The sequence below is a fragment of the Oncorhynchus gorbuscha genome, unplaced genomic scaffold (genome assembly GCF_021184085.1).
Source record: "Oncorhynchus gorbuscha isolate QuinsamMale2020 ecotype Even-year unplaced genomic scaffold, OgorEven_v1.0 Un_scaffold_873, whole genome shotgun sequence".
NCBI lineage: Eukaryota > Metazoa > Chordata > Actinopteri > Salmoniformes > Salmonidae > Oncorhynchus > Oncorhynchus gorbuscha.
In genome coordinates, this window is record NW_025745856.1 from 119,074 (window position 1) to 135,419 (window position 16,346).

The following is a 16,346-nucleotide window of genomic DNA, read 5'->3' on the forward strand; positions in this document are numbered from 1 at the left end:
GTGGGGTGGAACCATCTAGATGTCAAAGACTGTGGGGTGGAACCATCTACAGGTCAAAGACTGTGGGGTGGAACCATCTACAGGTCAAAGACTGTGGGGTGGAACCATCTACAGGTCAAAGACTGTGGGGTGGAACCATCTACAGGTCAAAGACTGTGGGGTGGAACCATCTACAGGTCAAAGACTGTGGGGTGGAACCATCTACATCTACAGGTCAAAGACTGTGGGGTGGAACCATCTACATCTACAGGTCAAAGACTGTGGGGTGGAACCATCTACAGGTCAAAGACTGTGGGGTGGAACCATCTACAGGTCAAAGACTGTGGGGTGGAACCATCTACAGGTCAAAGACTGTGGGGTGGAACCATCTACAGGTCAAAGACTGTGGGGTGGAACCATCTACAGGTCAAAGACTGTGGGGTGGAACCATCTACAGGTCAAAGACTGTGGGGTGGAACCATCTATAGGTCAAAGACTGTGGGGTGGAACCATCTACAGGTCAAAGACTGTGGGGTGGAACCATCTACATCACAGGTCAAAGACTGTGGGGTGGAACCATCTACATCACAGGTCAAAGACTGTGGGGTGGAACCATCTACAGGTCAAAGACTGTGGGGTGGAACCATCTATAGGTCAAAGACTGTGGGGTGGAACCATCTATAGGTCAAAGACTGTGGGGTGGAACCATCACATGTCACAGTGTAAAAAGGGTTGATGTTGTCTCACCTATGTCCTCCTCCAGGTACGTGATGTCCTTCCCGTTCTCCGTCAGGGCCTTGAACACCTCCAGCCTGTCAGACAGGTCCTCATTGGACGGCTGGTAGTCTCGGATCACCTTGAAGAAGAAGGCCCGCAGAGGACCCAGATGCTCACCCTGGTAGACACACACACACAGAGACACACAGACACACACACACACAGAGAGAGGGAGGCAACATACACACACACACAGAGAGAGGGAGGCAACATACACACACACAGAGAGAGAGAGGGAGGCAACATACACACACACACAGAGAGAGAGGGAGGCAACATACACACACACACAGAGAGAGAGGGAGGCAACATACACAGGAAATCAACATACTTTCTTGTTCTCTGTGGCGCCTCCTAGATAGTGTGTGTGTGTGTGTGTGTGTGTGTGTGTGTGTGTGTCTGTGTGTGTCTGTGTGTGTGTGTGTGTACCTGTCCCTGTATGACAGCTCTGAGGAGCAGCAGGACAGCATGTCTAGCTTCAGGTGGCTGTTCTGGAGTCAGCATGTCCTCCACCGCCTTCCATACGGCTTCCACTGCATGCTGTAACACACACACACATTAATATACACACAAACAGAGAGGGAGGCAACACACACACACAGAGGGAGGCAACACACAGAGGCAACACACACACACACACAGAGGGAGGCAACACGCACACACACAGAGAGGGAGGCAACACACACACACACAGAGAGGGAGGCAACACACACACACACAGAGAGGGAGGCAACACACACACACACAGAGAGGGAGGCAACACACACACACACAGAGAGAGGGAGGCAACACACACACACACACAGAGAGGGAGGCAACACACACACAGAGAGGGAGGAAACACACACACATTAATACACACACACACGGTGTGCTCTCTCACCTCCTCAAACTTCTTGGCCTTGGCCAGGTCAGAGACATGGTTAGCAACCCGGATTCTGTTGCTAAGTCCACAGTCAGGGTGCAGCTCCTGAAGAGAAAGACAGCAACATGGTCAGAGACAGAAAACTGATTGTGTGTGTGTGGTATGTATGAGTATGTATGTGTGTACAGTATGTGTGTGTGTGTGTACAGTATGTGTGTGTGTGTACAGTATGTGTGTGTGTGTACAGTGTGTGTGTGTGTACAGTGTGTGTGTGTGTACAGTGTGTGTGTGTGTGTGTGTGTGTGTGTGTAGTATGTACAGTATGTATGTGGTGTGTACAGTGTGTTGTGAGGTGTGTGTGTTGTGAGGTGTGTGTGTTGTGAGGTGTGTGTGTTGTGAGGTGTGTGTGTTGTGGTGAGGTGTGTGTGTTGTGGTGAGGTGTGTGTGTTGTGGTGAGGTGTGTGTGTTGTGGTGAGGTGTGTGTGTTGTGGTGAGGTGTGTGTGTTGTGTTGAGGTGTGTGTGTTGTGGTGAGGTGTGTGTGTTGTGTTGTGTTGTGTTGTGTTGTGTTGTGTTGTGTTGTGTTGTGTGGTCGCATCACACTCTCACATACCTTGAGTATATCCAGTGTAATGATGAACTCTGAGGGCTTGCTCTCTGTCTGCTTGCTGGGGGGTCGAGGGGATCCCAAACCAAACATCCCCTTTACCTTGTCCTTCAGACTCTCTTTACTGGCCTGCTTGTTCATGGCTGGGGGTCCAGGAGGGGTCCTGTGGGGAGGGACCAGGCAGCTTACACTCTACTGGGGCTCTGGGGGAAACAGAGGGAGGAACACAGGTTAGTAAAACCAGCAGGGTCAGAGAGAGAGAACATGACTAATATTGGGTGGTAGAGAGAGAGAGAACATGAATAGTATTGGGTGGTAGAGAGAGAGAGAACATGACTAGTATTGGGTGGTAGAGAGAGAGAGAGAGAACATGACTAGTATTGGGTGGTAGAGAGAGAGAGAGAACATGACTAGTATTGGGTGGTAGAGAGAGAGAGAGAACATGACTAGTATTGGGTGGTAGAGAGAGAGAGAGAGAACATGACTAGTATTGGGTGGTAGAGAGAGAGAGAGAGAACATGACTAGTATTGGGTGGTAGAGAGAGAGAGAGAGAACATGACTAGTATTGGGTGGTAGAGAGAGAGAGAGAGAACATGAATAGTATTGGGTGGTAGAGAGAGAGAGAACATGACTAGTATTGGGTGGTAGAGAGGAGAGAACATGACTAGTATTGGGTGGTAGAGAGAGAGAGAACATGACTAGTATTGGGTGGTAGAGAGAGAGAACATGAATAGTATTGGGTGGTAGAGAGAGAGAGAACATGACTAGTATTGGGTGGTAGAGAGAGAGAGAACATGACTAGTATTGGGTGGTAGAGAGAGAGAGAGAACATGACTAGTATTGGGTGGTAGAGAGAGAGAGAGAACATGACTAGTATTGGGTGGTAGAGAGAGAGAGAGAGAACATGACTAGTATTGGGTGGTAGAGAGAGAGAGAGAACATGACTAGTATTGGGTGGTAGAGAGAGAGAGAGAGAACATGACTAGTATTGGGTGGTAGAGAGAGAGAGAGAACATGACTAGTATTGGGTGGTAGAGAGAGAGAGAGAACATGACTAGTATTGGGTGGTAGAGAGAGAGAGAGAACATGACTAGTATTGGGTGGTAGAGAGAGAGAGAGAACATGACTAGTATTGGGTGGTAGAGAGAGAGAGAACATGACTAGTATTGGGTGGTAGAGAGAGAGAGAGAAACATGACTAGTATTGGGTGGTAGAGAGAGAGAGAACATGACTAGTATTGGGTGGTAGAGAGAGAGAGAACATGACTAGTATTGGGTGGTAGAGAGAGAGAGAGAGAACATGACTAGTATTGGGTGGTAGAGAGAGAGAGAGAACATGACTAGTATTGGGTGGTAGAGAGAGAGAGAGAACATGACTAGTATTGGGTGGTAGAGAGAGAGAGAACATGACTAGTATTGGGTGGTAGAGAGAGAGAGAGAACATGACTAGTATTGGGTGGTAGAGAGAGAGAGAACATGACTAGTATTGGGTGGTAGAGAGAGAGAGAGAGAACATGACTAGTATTGGGTGGTAGAGAGAGAGAGAGAGAACATGACTAGTATTGGGTGGTAGAGAGAGAGAGAACATGACTAGTATTGGGTGGTAGAGAGAGAGAGAACATGACTAGTATTGGGTGGTAGAGAGGAGAGAACATGACTAGTATTGGGTGGTAGAGAGAGAGAACATGACTAGTATTGGGTGGTAGAGAGAGAGAACATGAATAGTATTGGGTGGTAGAGAGAGAGAACATGAATAGTATTGGGTGGTAGAGAGAGAGAACATGACTAGTATTGGGTGGTAGAGAGAGAGAGAGAGAACATGACTAGTATTGGGTGGTAGAGAGAGAGAGAGAGAACATGACTAGTATTGGGTGGTAGAGAGAGAGAACATGACTAGTATTGGGTGGTAGAGAGAGAGAGAGAACATGACTAGTATTGGGTGGTAGAGAGAGAGAGAGAACATGAATAGTATTGGGTGGTAGAGAGAGAGAGAACATGAATAGTATTGGGTGGTAGAGAGAGAGAGAACATGAATAGTATTGGGTGGTAGAGAGAGAGAGAGAACATGAATAGTATTGGGTGGTAGAGAGAGAGAGAGAGAGAGAGAGAGAACATGAATAGTATTGGGTGGTAGAGAGAGAGAGAGAGAGAACATGACTAGTATTGGGTGGTAGAGAGGAGAGAACATGACTAGTATTGGGTGGTAGAGAGAGAGAACATGACTAGTATTGGGTGGTAGAGAGAGAGAACATGACTAGTATTGGGTGGTAGAGAGAGAGAGAGAACATGAATAGTATTGGGTGGTAGAGAGAGAGAGAGAACATGAATAGTATTGGGTGGTAGAGAGAGAGAGAGAACATGAATAGTATTGGGTGGTAGAGAGAGAGAGAGAACATGAATAGTATTGGGTGGTAGAGAGAGAGAGAGAACATGAATAGTATTGGGTGGTAGAGAGAGAGAGAACATGAATAGTATTGGGTGGTAGAGAGAGAGAGAGAGAGAGAACATGAATAGTATTGGGTGGTAGAGAGAGAGAGAGAGAGAACATGACTAGTATTGGGTGGTAGAGAGGAGAGAACATGACTAGTATTGGGTGGTAGAGAGAGAGAACATGAATAGTATTGGATGGTAGAGAGAGAGAGAACATGAATAGTATTGGGTGGTAGAGAGAGAGAGAGAGAGAGAGAGAACATGAATAGTATTGGGTGGTAGAGAGAGAGAGAGAGAGAACATGACTAGTATTGGGTGGTAGAGAGGAGAGAACATGACTAGTATTGGGTGGTAGAGAGAGAGAACATGAATAGTATTGGATGGTAGAGAGAGAGAGAACATGAATAGTATTGGATGGTAGAGAGAGAGAGAACATGAATAGTATTGGGTGGTAGAGAGAGAGAGAACATGAATAGTATTGGGTGGTAGAGAGAGAGAGAACATGAATAGTATTGGGTGGTAGAGAGAGAGAGAACATGAATAGTATTGGGTGGTAGAGAGAGAGAGAGAACATGAATAGTATTGGGTGGTAGAGAGAGAGAGAGAACATGAATAGTATTGGGTGGTAGAGAGAGAGAGAACATGAATAGTATTGGGTGGTAGAGAGAGAGAGAACATGACTAGTATTGGGTGGTAGAGAGAGAGAGAGAACATGACTAGTATTGGGTGGTAGAGAGAGAGAGAACATGACTAGTATTGGGTGGTAGAGAGAGAGAGAACATGACTAGTATTGGGTGGTAGAGAGGAGAGACAATGACTAGTATTGGGTGGTAGAGAGAGAGAGAACATGACTAGTATTGGGTGGTAGAGAGAGAGAGAACATGACTAGTATTGGGTGGTAGAGAGGAGAGAACATGACTAGTATTGGATGGTAGAGAGAGAGAGAACATGAATAGTATTGGATGGTAGAGAGAGAGAGAACATGACTAGTATTGGGTGGTAGAGAGAGAGAGAACATGACTAGTATTGGGTGGTAGAGAGAGAGAGAACATGACTAGTATTGGGTGGTAGAGAGAGAGAGAACATGACTAGTATTGGGTGGTAGAGAGAGAGAGAGAACATGACTAGTATTGGGTGGTAGAGAGAGAGAGAACATGACTAGTATTGGGTGGTAGAGAGAGAGAGAACATGACTAGTATTGGGTGGTAGAGAGAGAGAGAACATGACTAGTATTGGGTGGTAGAGAGAGAGAGAGAACATGACTAGTATTGGGTGGTAGAGAGAGAGAGAGAACATGACTAGTATTGGGTGGTAGAGAGAGAGAGAACATGAATAGTATTGGGTGGTAGAGAGAGAGAGAACATGACTAGTATTGGGTGGTAGAGAGAGAGAGAGAACATGACTAGTATTGGGTGGTAGAGAGAGAGAGAGAACATGACTAGTATTGGGTGGTAGAGAGAGAGAGAACATGACTAGTATTGGGTGGTAGAGAGAGAGAGAACATGACTAGTATTGGGTGGTAGAGAGAGAGAGAACATGACTAGTATTGGGTGGTAGAGAGAGAGAACATGAATAGTATTGGGTGGTAGAGAGAGAGAACATGACTAGTATTGGGTGGTAGAGAGAGAGAACATGAATAGTATTGGGTGGTAGAGAGAGAGAGAACATGACTAGTATTGGGTGGTAGAGAGAGAGAGAACATGACTAGTATTGGGTGGTAGAGAGAGAGAACATGACTAGTATTGGGTGGTAGAGAGAGAGAACATGACTAGTATTGGGTGGTAGAGAGAGAGAGAACATGACTAGTATTGGGTGGTAGAGAGAGAGAGAACATGAATAGTATTGGGTGGTAGAGAGAGAGAACATGAATAGTATTGGGTGGTAGAGAGAGAGAGAACATGACTAGTATTGGGTGGTAGAGAGAGAGAGAACATGAATAGTATTGGGTGGTAGAGAGAGAGAGAACATGAATAGTATTGGGTGGTAGAGAGAGAGAGAACATGAATAGTATTGGGTGGTAGAGAGAGAGAGAACATGAATAGTATTGGGTGGTAGAGAGAGAGAGAACATGACTAGTATTGGGTGGTAGAGAGGAGAGAACATGACTAGTATTGGGTGGTAGAGAGAGAGAGAACATGACTAGTATTGGGTGGTAGAGAGAGAGAACATGACTAGTATTGGGTGGTAGAGAGAGAGGGAACATGAATAGTATTGGGTGGTAGAGAGAGAGAGAACATGACTAGTATTGGGTGGTAGAGAGAGAGAGAACATGACTAGTATTGGGTGGTAGAGAGAGAGAGAACATGACTAGTATTGGGTGGTAGAGAGAGAGAGAACATGACTAGTATTGGGTGGTAGAGAGAGAGAGAGAACATGACTAGTATTGGGTGGTAGAGAGAGAGAGAGAACATGACTAGTATTGGGTGGTAGAGAGAGAGAGAGAACATGACTAGTATTGGGTGGTAGAGAGAGAGAGAGAACATGACTAGTATTGGGTGGTAGAGAGAGAGAGAGAACATGACTAGTATTGGGTGGTAGAGAGAGAGAGAGAACATGACTAGTATTGGGTGGTAGAGAGAGAGAGAACATGACTAGTATTGGGTGGTAGAGAGAGAGAGAGAACATGACTAGTATTGGGTGGTAGAGAGAGAGAGAACATGACTAGTATTGGGTGGTAGAGAGAGAGAGAGAGAACATGACTAGTATTGGGTGGTAGAGAGAGAGAGAGAGAACATGACTAGTATTGGGTGGTAGAGAGAGAGAGAGAGAACATGACTAGTATTGGGTGGTAGAGAGAGAGAACATGACTAGTATTGGGTGGTAGAGAGAGAGAGAGAGAACATGACTAGTATTGGGTGGTAGAGAGAGAGAGAGAACATGACTAGTATTGGGTGGTAGAGAGAGAGAGAGAGAGAGAGAGAACATGAATAGTATTGGGTGGTAGAGAGAGAGAGAGAGAGAGAGAGAGAACATGAATAGTATTGGGTGGTAGAGAGAGAGAGAGAGAGAGAGAACATGAATAGTATTGGGTGGTAGAGAGAGAGAGAGAGAGAGAGAGAGAGAACATGACTAGTATTGGGTGGTAGAGAGAGAGAGAGAACATGACTAGTATTGGGTGGTAGAGAGAGAGAGAGAACATGACTAGTATTGGGTGGTAGAGAGAGAGAGAGAACATGACTAGTATTGGGTGGTAGAGAGAGAGAGAGAGAACATGACTAGTATTGGGTGGTAGAGAGAGAGAGAGAGAACATGAATAGTATTGGGTGGTAGAGAGAGAGAACATGAATAGTATTGGGTGGTAGAGAGAGAGAACATGAATAGTATTGGGTGGTAGAGAGAGAGAACATGAATAGTATTGGGTGGTAGAGAGAGAGAACATGAATAGTATTGGGTGGTAGAGAGAGAGAACATGAATAGTATTGGGTGGTAGAGAGAGAGAACATGAATAGTATTGGGTGGTAGAGAGAGAGAACATGAATAGTATTGGGTGGTAGAGAGAGAACATGAATAGTATTGGTGGTAGAGAGAGAGAGAGAACATGAATAGTATTGGGTGGTAGAGAGAGAGAACATGAATAGTATTGGGTGGTAGAGAGAGAACATGACTAGTATTGGGTGGTAGAGAGAGAACATGACTAGTATTGGGTGGTAGAGAGAGAACATGACTAGTATTGGGTGGTAGAGAGAGAACATGACTAGTATTGGGTGGTAGAGAGAGAGAACATGACTAGTATTGGGTGGTAGAGAGAGAACATGAATAGTATTGGGTGGTAGAGAGAGAACATGAATAGTATTGGGTGGTAGAGAGAGAACATGACTTGTATTGGGTGGTAGAGAGAGAACATGAATAGTATTGGGTGGTAGAGAGAGAGAGAACATGACTAGTATTGGGTGGTAGAGAGAGAACATGACTAGTATTGGGTGGTAGAGAGAGAGAACATGACTAGTATTGGGTGGTAGAGAGAGAGAACATGACTAGTATTGGGTGGTAGAGAGAGAGAACATGAATAGTATTGGGTGGTAGAGAGAGAGAGAACATGACTAGTATTGGGTGGTAGAGAGAGAGAGAACATGAATAGTATTGGGTGGTAGAGAGAGAACATGAATAGTATTGGGTGGTAGAGAGAGAGAACATGACTAGTATTGGGTGGTAGAGAGAGAACATGACTAGTATTGGGTGGTAGAGAGAGAGAGAGAACATGAATAGTATTGGGTGGTAGAGAGAGAGAGAGAACATGAATAGTATTGGGTGGTAGAGAGAGAGAGAACATGAATAGTATTGGGTGGTAGAGAGAGAGAACATGAATAGTATTGGGTGGTAGAGAGAGAGAACATGAATAGTATTGGGTGGTAGAGAGAGAGAGAGAGAACATGACTAGTATTGGGTGGTAGAGAGAGAGAACATGAATAGTATTGGGTGGTAGAGAGAGAGAGAACATGAATAGTATTGGGTGGTAGAGGAGAGAACATGACTAGTATTGGGTGGTAGAGAGAGAGAGAACATGACTAGTATTGGGTGGTAGAGAGGAGAGAACATGACTAGTATTGGGTGGTAGAGAGAGAGAACATGACTAGTATTGGGTGGTAGAGAGAGAGAGAACATGACTAGTATTGGGTGGTAGAGAGAGAGAACATGAATAGTATTGGGTGGTAGAGAGAGAGAACATGAATAGTATTGGGTGGTAGAGAGGAGAGAACATGACTAGTATTGGGTGGTAGAGAGGAGAGAACATGACTAGTATTGGGTGGTAGAGAGAGAGAGAGAGAACATGACTAGTATTGGGTGGTAGAGAGAGAGAGAGAACATGACTAGTATTGGGTGGTAGAGAGAGAGAGAGAACATGACTAGTATTGGGTGGTAGAGAGAGAGAGAGAACATGACTAGTATTGGGTGGTAGAGAGAGAGAGAGAACATGACTAGTATTGGGTGGTAGAGAGAGAGAGAGAACATGACTAGTATTGGGTGGTAGAGAGAGAGAGAGAACATGACTAGTATTGGGTGGTAGAGAGAGAGAGAGAACATGACTAGTATTGGGTGGTAGAGAGAGAGAGAGAACATGACTAGTATTGGGTGGTAGAGAGAGAGAGAGAACATGACTAGTATTGGGTGGTAGAGAGAGAGAACATGACTAGTATTGGGTGGTAGAGAGAGAGAACATGACTAGTATTGGGTGGTAGAGAGAGAGAACATGAATAGTATTGGGTGGTAGAGAGAGAGAACATGAATAGTATTGGGTGGTAGAGAGAGAGAGAACATGAATAGTATTGGGTGAGTAGAGAGAGAGAGAGAACATGAATAGTATTGGGTGGTAGAGAGAGAGAGAGAGAGAACATGAATAGTATTGGGTGGTAGAGAGAGAGAGAACATGAATAGTATTGGGTGGTAGAGAGAGAGAGAGAGAGAGAGAGAACATGAATAGTATTGGGTGGTAGAGAGAGAGAGAGAGAGAGAGAGAACATGAATAGTATTGGGTGGTAGAGAGAGAGAGAGAACATGACTAGTATTGGGTGGTAGAGAGAGAGAGAGAACATGACTAGTATTGGGTGGTAGAGAGAGAGAGAGAACATGACTAGTATTGGGTGGTAGAGAGAGAGAGAGAACATGACTAGTATTGGGTGGTAGAGAGAGAGAGAGAACATGAATAGTATTGGGTGGTAGAGAGAGAGAGAACATGAATAGTATTGGGTGGTAGAGAGAGAGAGAGAACATGAATAGTATTGGGTGGTAGAGAGAGAACATGAATAGTATTGGGTGGTAGAGAGAGAGAGAGAACATGAATAGTATTGGGTGGTAGAGAGAGAGAGAACATGAATAGTATTGGGTGGTAGAGAGAGAGAGAACATGAATAGTATTGGGTGGTAGAGAGAGAGAACATGAATAGTATTGGGTGGTAGAGAGAGAGAGAGATGAGAGTAGAGAGAGAGAGAGAACATGAATAGTATTGGGTGGTAGAGAGAGAGAGAGAACATGAATAGTATTGGGTGGTAGAGAGAGAGAGAACATGAATAGTATTGGGTGGTAGAGAGAGAGAGAGAGAACATGAATAGTATTGGGTGGTAGAGAGAGAGAGAGAGAGAACATGACTAGTATTGGGTGGTAGAGAGAGAGAGAGAACATGACTAGTATTGGGTGGTAGAGAGAGAGAGAGAACATGACTAGTATTGGGTGGTAGAGAGAGAGAACATGACTAGTATTGGGTGGTAGAGAGAGAGAGAGAACATGACTAGTATTGGGTGGTAGAGAGAGAGAGAACATGACTAGTATTGGGTGGTAGAGAGAGAGAGAACATGACTAGTATTGGGTGGTAGAGAGAGAGAGAACATGAATAGTATTGGGTGGTAGAGAGAGAGAACATGAATAGTATTGGGTGGTAGAGAGAGAGAACATGAACAGTATTGGGTGGTAGAGAGAGAGAGAACATGAATAGTATTGGGTGGTAGAGAGAGAGAGAACATGAATAGTATTGGGTGGTAGAGAGAGAGAGAGAGAGAGAGAGAACATGAATAGTATTGGGTGGTAGAGAGAGAGAGAGAGAGAGAGAACATGAATAGTATTGGGTGGTAGAGAGAGAGAGAGAGAGAGAGAGAGAGAGAACATGAATAGTATTGGGTGGTAGAGAGAGAGAGAGAGAGAACATGAATAGTATTGGGTGGTAGAGAGAGAACATGAATAGTATTGGGTGGTAGAGAGAGAGAGAACATGAATAGTATTGGGTGGTAGAGAGAGAGAGAGAGAGAGAACATGAATAGTATTGGGTGGTAGAGAGAGAGAGAGAACATGACTAGTATTGGGTGGTAGAGAGAGAGAGAGAACATGAATAGTATTGGGTGGTAGAGAGAGAGAGAACATGAATAGTATTGGGTGGTAGAGAGAGAGAACATGAATAGTATTGGGTGGTAGAGAGAGAGAACATGAATAGTATTGGGTGGTAGAGAGAGAGAACATGAATAGTATTGGGTGGTAGAGAGAGAGAACATGAATAGTATTGGGTGGTAGAGAGAGAGAACATGAATAGTATTGGGTGGTAGAGAGAGAGAACATGAATAGTATTGGGTGGTAGAGAGAGAGAACATGACTAGTATTGGGTGGTAGAGAGAGAACATGACTAGTATTGGGTGGTAGAGAGAGAACATGACTAGTATTGGGTGGTAGAGAGAGAACATGACTAGTATTGGGTGGTAGAGAGAGAAAATGACTAGTATTGGGTGGTAGAGAGAGAAAATGAATAGTATTGGGTGGTAGAGAGAGAACATGAATAGTATTGGGTGGTAGAGAGAGAACATGACTTGTATTGGGTGGTAGAGAGAGAACATGACTAGTATTGGGTGGTAGAGAGAGAACATGAATAGTATTGGGTGGTAGAGAGAGAGAACATGACTAGTATTGGGTGGTAGAGAGAGAACATGACTAGTATTGGGTGGTAGAGAGAGAGAACATGACTAGTATTGGGTGGTAGAGAGAGAGAACATGAATAGTATTGGGTGGTAGAGAGAGAGAGAACATGAATAGTATTGGGTGGTAGAGAGAGAGAGAACATGAATAGTATTGGGTGGTAGAGAGAGAACATGAATAGTATTGGGTGGTAGAGAGAGAACATGACTAGTATTGGGTGGTAGAGAGAGAACATGACTAGTATTGGGTGGTAGAGAGAGAACATGACTAGTATTGGGTGGTAGAGAGGAGAGAGAGAACATGAATAGTATTGGGTGGTAGAGAGGAGAGAGAGAACATGAATAGTATTGGGTGGTAGAGAGAGAGAGAACATGAATAGTATTGGGTGGTAGAGAGAGAGAACATGAATAGTATTGGGTGGTAGAGAGAGAGAACATGACTAGTATTGGGTGGTAGAGAGAGAGAGAGAGAACATGACTAGTATTGGGTGGTAGAGAGAGAGAACATGAATAGTATTGGGTGGTAGAGAGAGAGAGAACATGAATAGTATTGGGTGGTAGAGGAGAGAACATGACTAGTATTGGGTGGTAGAGAGAGAGAGAACATGACTAGTATTGGGTGGTAGAGAGGAGAGAACATGACTAGTATTGGGTGGTAGAGAGAGAACATGACTAGTATTGGGTGGTAGAGAGAGAGAACATGAATAGTATTGGGTGGTAGAGAGAGAGAACATGAATAGTATTGGGTGGTAGAGAGAGAGAACATGACTAGTATTGGGTGGTAGAGAGGAGAGAACATGACTAGTATTGGGTGGTAGAGAGAGAGAGAGAGAACATGACTAGTATTGGGTGGTAGAGAGAGAGAACATGACTAGTATTGGGTGGTAGAGAGAGAACATGACTAGTATTGGGTGGTAGAGAGAGAGAGAGAACATGAATAGTATTGGGTGGTAGAGAGAGAGAGAGAACATGAATAGTATTGGGTGGTAGAGAGAGAGAGAACATGACTAGTATTGGGTGGTAGAGAGAGAGAGAGAACATGACTAGTATTGGGTGGTAGAGAGAGAGAGAGAACATGACTAGTATTGGGTGGTAGAGAGAGAGAGAACATGACTAGTATTGGGTGGTAGAGAGAGAGAGAACATGACTAGTATTGGGTGGTAGAGAGAGAGAGAACATGACTAGTATTGGGTGGTAGAGAGAGAGAACATGAATAGTATTGGGTGGTAGAGAGAGAGAGAGAACATGAATAGTATTGGGTGGTAGAGAGAGAGAACATGAATAGTATTGGGTGGTAGAGAGAGAGAGAGAACATGAATAGTATTGGGTGGTAGAGAGAGAGAGAGAACATGAATAGTATTGGGTGGTAGAGAGAGAGAGAGAGAACATGAATAGTATTGGGTGGTAGAGAGAGAGAGAGAACATGAATAGTATTGGGTGGTAGAGAGAGAGAGAGAACATGACTAGTATTGGGTGGTAGAGAGAGAGAGAGAACATGACTAGTATTGGGTGGTAGAGAGAGAGAACATGAATAGTATTGGGTGGTAGAGAGAGAGAACATGAATAGTATTGGGTGGTAGAGAGAGAGAACATGAATAGTATTGGGTGGTAGAGAGGAGAGAACATGACTAGTATTGGGTGGTAGAGAGAGAGAGAGAGAACATGACTAGTATTGGGTGGTAGAGAGAGAGAACATGACTAGTATTGGGTGGTAGAGAGAGAGAACATGACTAGTATTGGGTGGTAGAGAGAGAGAACATGACTAGTATTGGGTGGTAGAGAGAGAGAGAGAACATGAATAGTATTGGGTGGTAGAGAGAGAGAACATGAATAGTATTGGGTGGTAGAGAGAGAGAACATGAATAGTATTGGGTGGTAGAGAGAGAGAGAGAACATGAATAGTATTGGGTGGTAGAGAGAGAGAGAACATGAATAGTATTGGGTGGTAGAGAGAGAACATGACTAGTATTGGGTGGTAGAGAGAGAGAACATGAATAGTATTGGGTGGTAGAGAGAGAGAACATGACTAGTATTGGGTGGTAGAGAGAGAGAACATGACTAGTATTGGGTGGTAGAGAGAGAGAACATGAATAGTATTGGGTGGTAGAGAGAGAGAACATGACTAGTATTGGGTGGTAGAGAGAGAGAACATGAATAGTATTGGGTGGTAGAGAGAGAGAGAACATGAATAGTATTGGGTGGTAGAGAGAGAGAGAGAACATGAATAGTATTGGGTGGTAGAGAGAGAGAGAGAACATGACTAGTATTGGGTGGTAGAGAGAGAAGAACATGACTAGTATTGGGTGGTAGAGAGAGAGAGAGAACATGAATAGTATTGGGTGGTAGAGAGAGAGAACATGAATAGTATTGGGTGGTAGAGAGAGAACATGAATAGTATTGGGTGGTAGAGAGAGAGAACATGAATAGTATTGGGTGGTAGAGAGAGAACATGAATAGTATTGGGTGGTAGAGAGAGAGAGAACATGAATAGTATTGGGTGGTAGAGAGAGAGAACATGAATAGTATTGGTGGTAGAGAGAGAGAACATGAATAGTATTGGGTGGTAGAGAGAGAGAACATGAATAGTATTGGGTGGTAGAGAGAGAGAACATGACTTGTATTGGGTGGTAGAGAGAGAACATGACTAGTATTGGGTGGTAGAGAGAGAACATGACTAGTAGTAGAGAGAGAACATGACTAGTATTGGGTGGTAGAGAGAGAACATGACTAGTATTGGGTTGGGAACATGAATAGTATTGGGTGGAGAGAGAGAACATGAATAGTATTGGGTGGTAGAGAGAGAACATGAATAGTATTGGGTGGTAGAGAGAGAACATGACTTGTATTGGGTGGTAGAGAGAGAACATGACTAGTATTGGGTGGTAGAGAGAGAACATGAATAGTATTGGGTGGTAGAGAGAGAGAGAACATGAATAGTATTGGGTGGTAGAGAGAGAACATGACTAGTATTGGGTGGTAGAGAGAGAGAACATGAATAGTATTGGGTGGTAGAGAGAGAGAGAACATGACTAGTATTGGGTGGTAGAGAGAGAGAGAACATGAATAGTATTGGGTGGTAGAGAGAGAGAGAACATGAATAGTATTGGGTGGTAGAGAGAGAACATGAATAGTATTGGGTGGTAGAGAGAGAACATGAATAGTATTGGGTGGTAGAGAGAGAACATGACTAGTATTGGGTGGTAGAGAGAGAACATGACTAGTATTGGGTGGTAGAGAGAGAGAACATGACTAGTATTGGGTGGTAGAGAGAGAGAACATGAATAGTATTGGGTGGTAGAGAGGAGAGAGAGAACATGAATAGTATTGGGTGGTAGAGAGAGAACATGACTAGTATTGGGTGGTAGAGAGAGAACATGACTAGTATTGGGTGGTAGAGAGAGAGAACATGACTAGTATTGGGTGGTAGAGAGAGAGAACATGAATAGTATTGGGTGGTAGAGAGGAGAGAGAGAACATGAATAGTATTGGGTGGTAGAGAGAGAGAACATGAATAGTATTGGGTGGTAGAGAGAGAGAGAGAACATGAATAGTATTGGGTGGTAGTAGAGAGAGAACATGAATAGTATTGGGTGGTGAATAGTAGTAGAGAGAGAGAACATGACTAGTATTGGGTGGTAGAGAGAGAGAACATGACTAGTATTGGGTGGTAGAGAGAGAACATGAATAGTATTGGGTGGTAGAGAGAGAGAACATGAATAGTATTGGGTGGAGAGAGAGAGAGAACATGAATAGTATTGGGTGGTAGAGAGGAGAGAGAGAACATGAATAGTATTGGGTGGTAGAGAGAGAGAACATGAATAGTATTGGGTGGTAGAGAGAGAGAACATGACTAGTATTGGGTGGTAGAGAGAGAACATGAATAGTATTGGGTGGTAGAGAGAGAACATGAATAGTATTGGGTGGTAGAGAGAGAACATGAATAGTATTGGGTGGTCCATTATTCCACTCCTCTATGGGAACTTTGTATCATTTAGGAAAGCCATGGAGTTGTCTCAGAAAACAGTTGGTTATCAGTGTTCAGACTACGTTTCCTCACATCCTACCCACTCGCCTCCTTTTAACCACAAGGTTGCTTCTCCTCAGACCTTCAATGTTTTTTTATTTATTTTTATACCAGAAATAAAATTCACTTAAATGTGTTTTGAGTACAAGGAATCAAGGAAAGATCAATTGAGAGAGCCCTGGTCCAACTTTTTGCCATTAGTTTCTGTCAAACAGATAAATGACATCAAACAGATAAATGACAATGACAGAGACATGACAGAGACATGCCCCAAC

At 44.0% G+C, this 16,346-nt stretch overlaps 1 protein-coding gene across 1 annotated transcript in view; it reads right to left on the reverse strand.

Annotated features, from left to right (window-relative positions):
* The window catches only part of LOC124020660 (tuberin-like), a 106,161-nt gene that overhangs the window by 88,227 nt on the left and 1,588 nt on the right, over positions 1–16,346 (reverse strand). The window contains 4 exon segments of the mRNA XM_046335900.1: positions 727–874; positions 1,186–1,296; positions 1,640–1,726; positions 2,233–2,429. Of these exon segments, the coding sequence (XP_046191856.1) occupies positions 727–874; positions 1,186–1,296; positions 1,640–1,726; positions 2,233–2,367 (481 nt within the window). The 5' untranslated portion in view covers positions 2,368–2,429.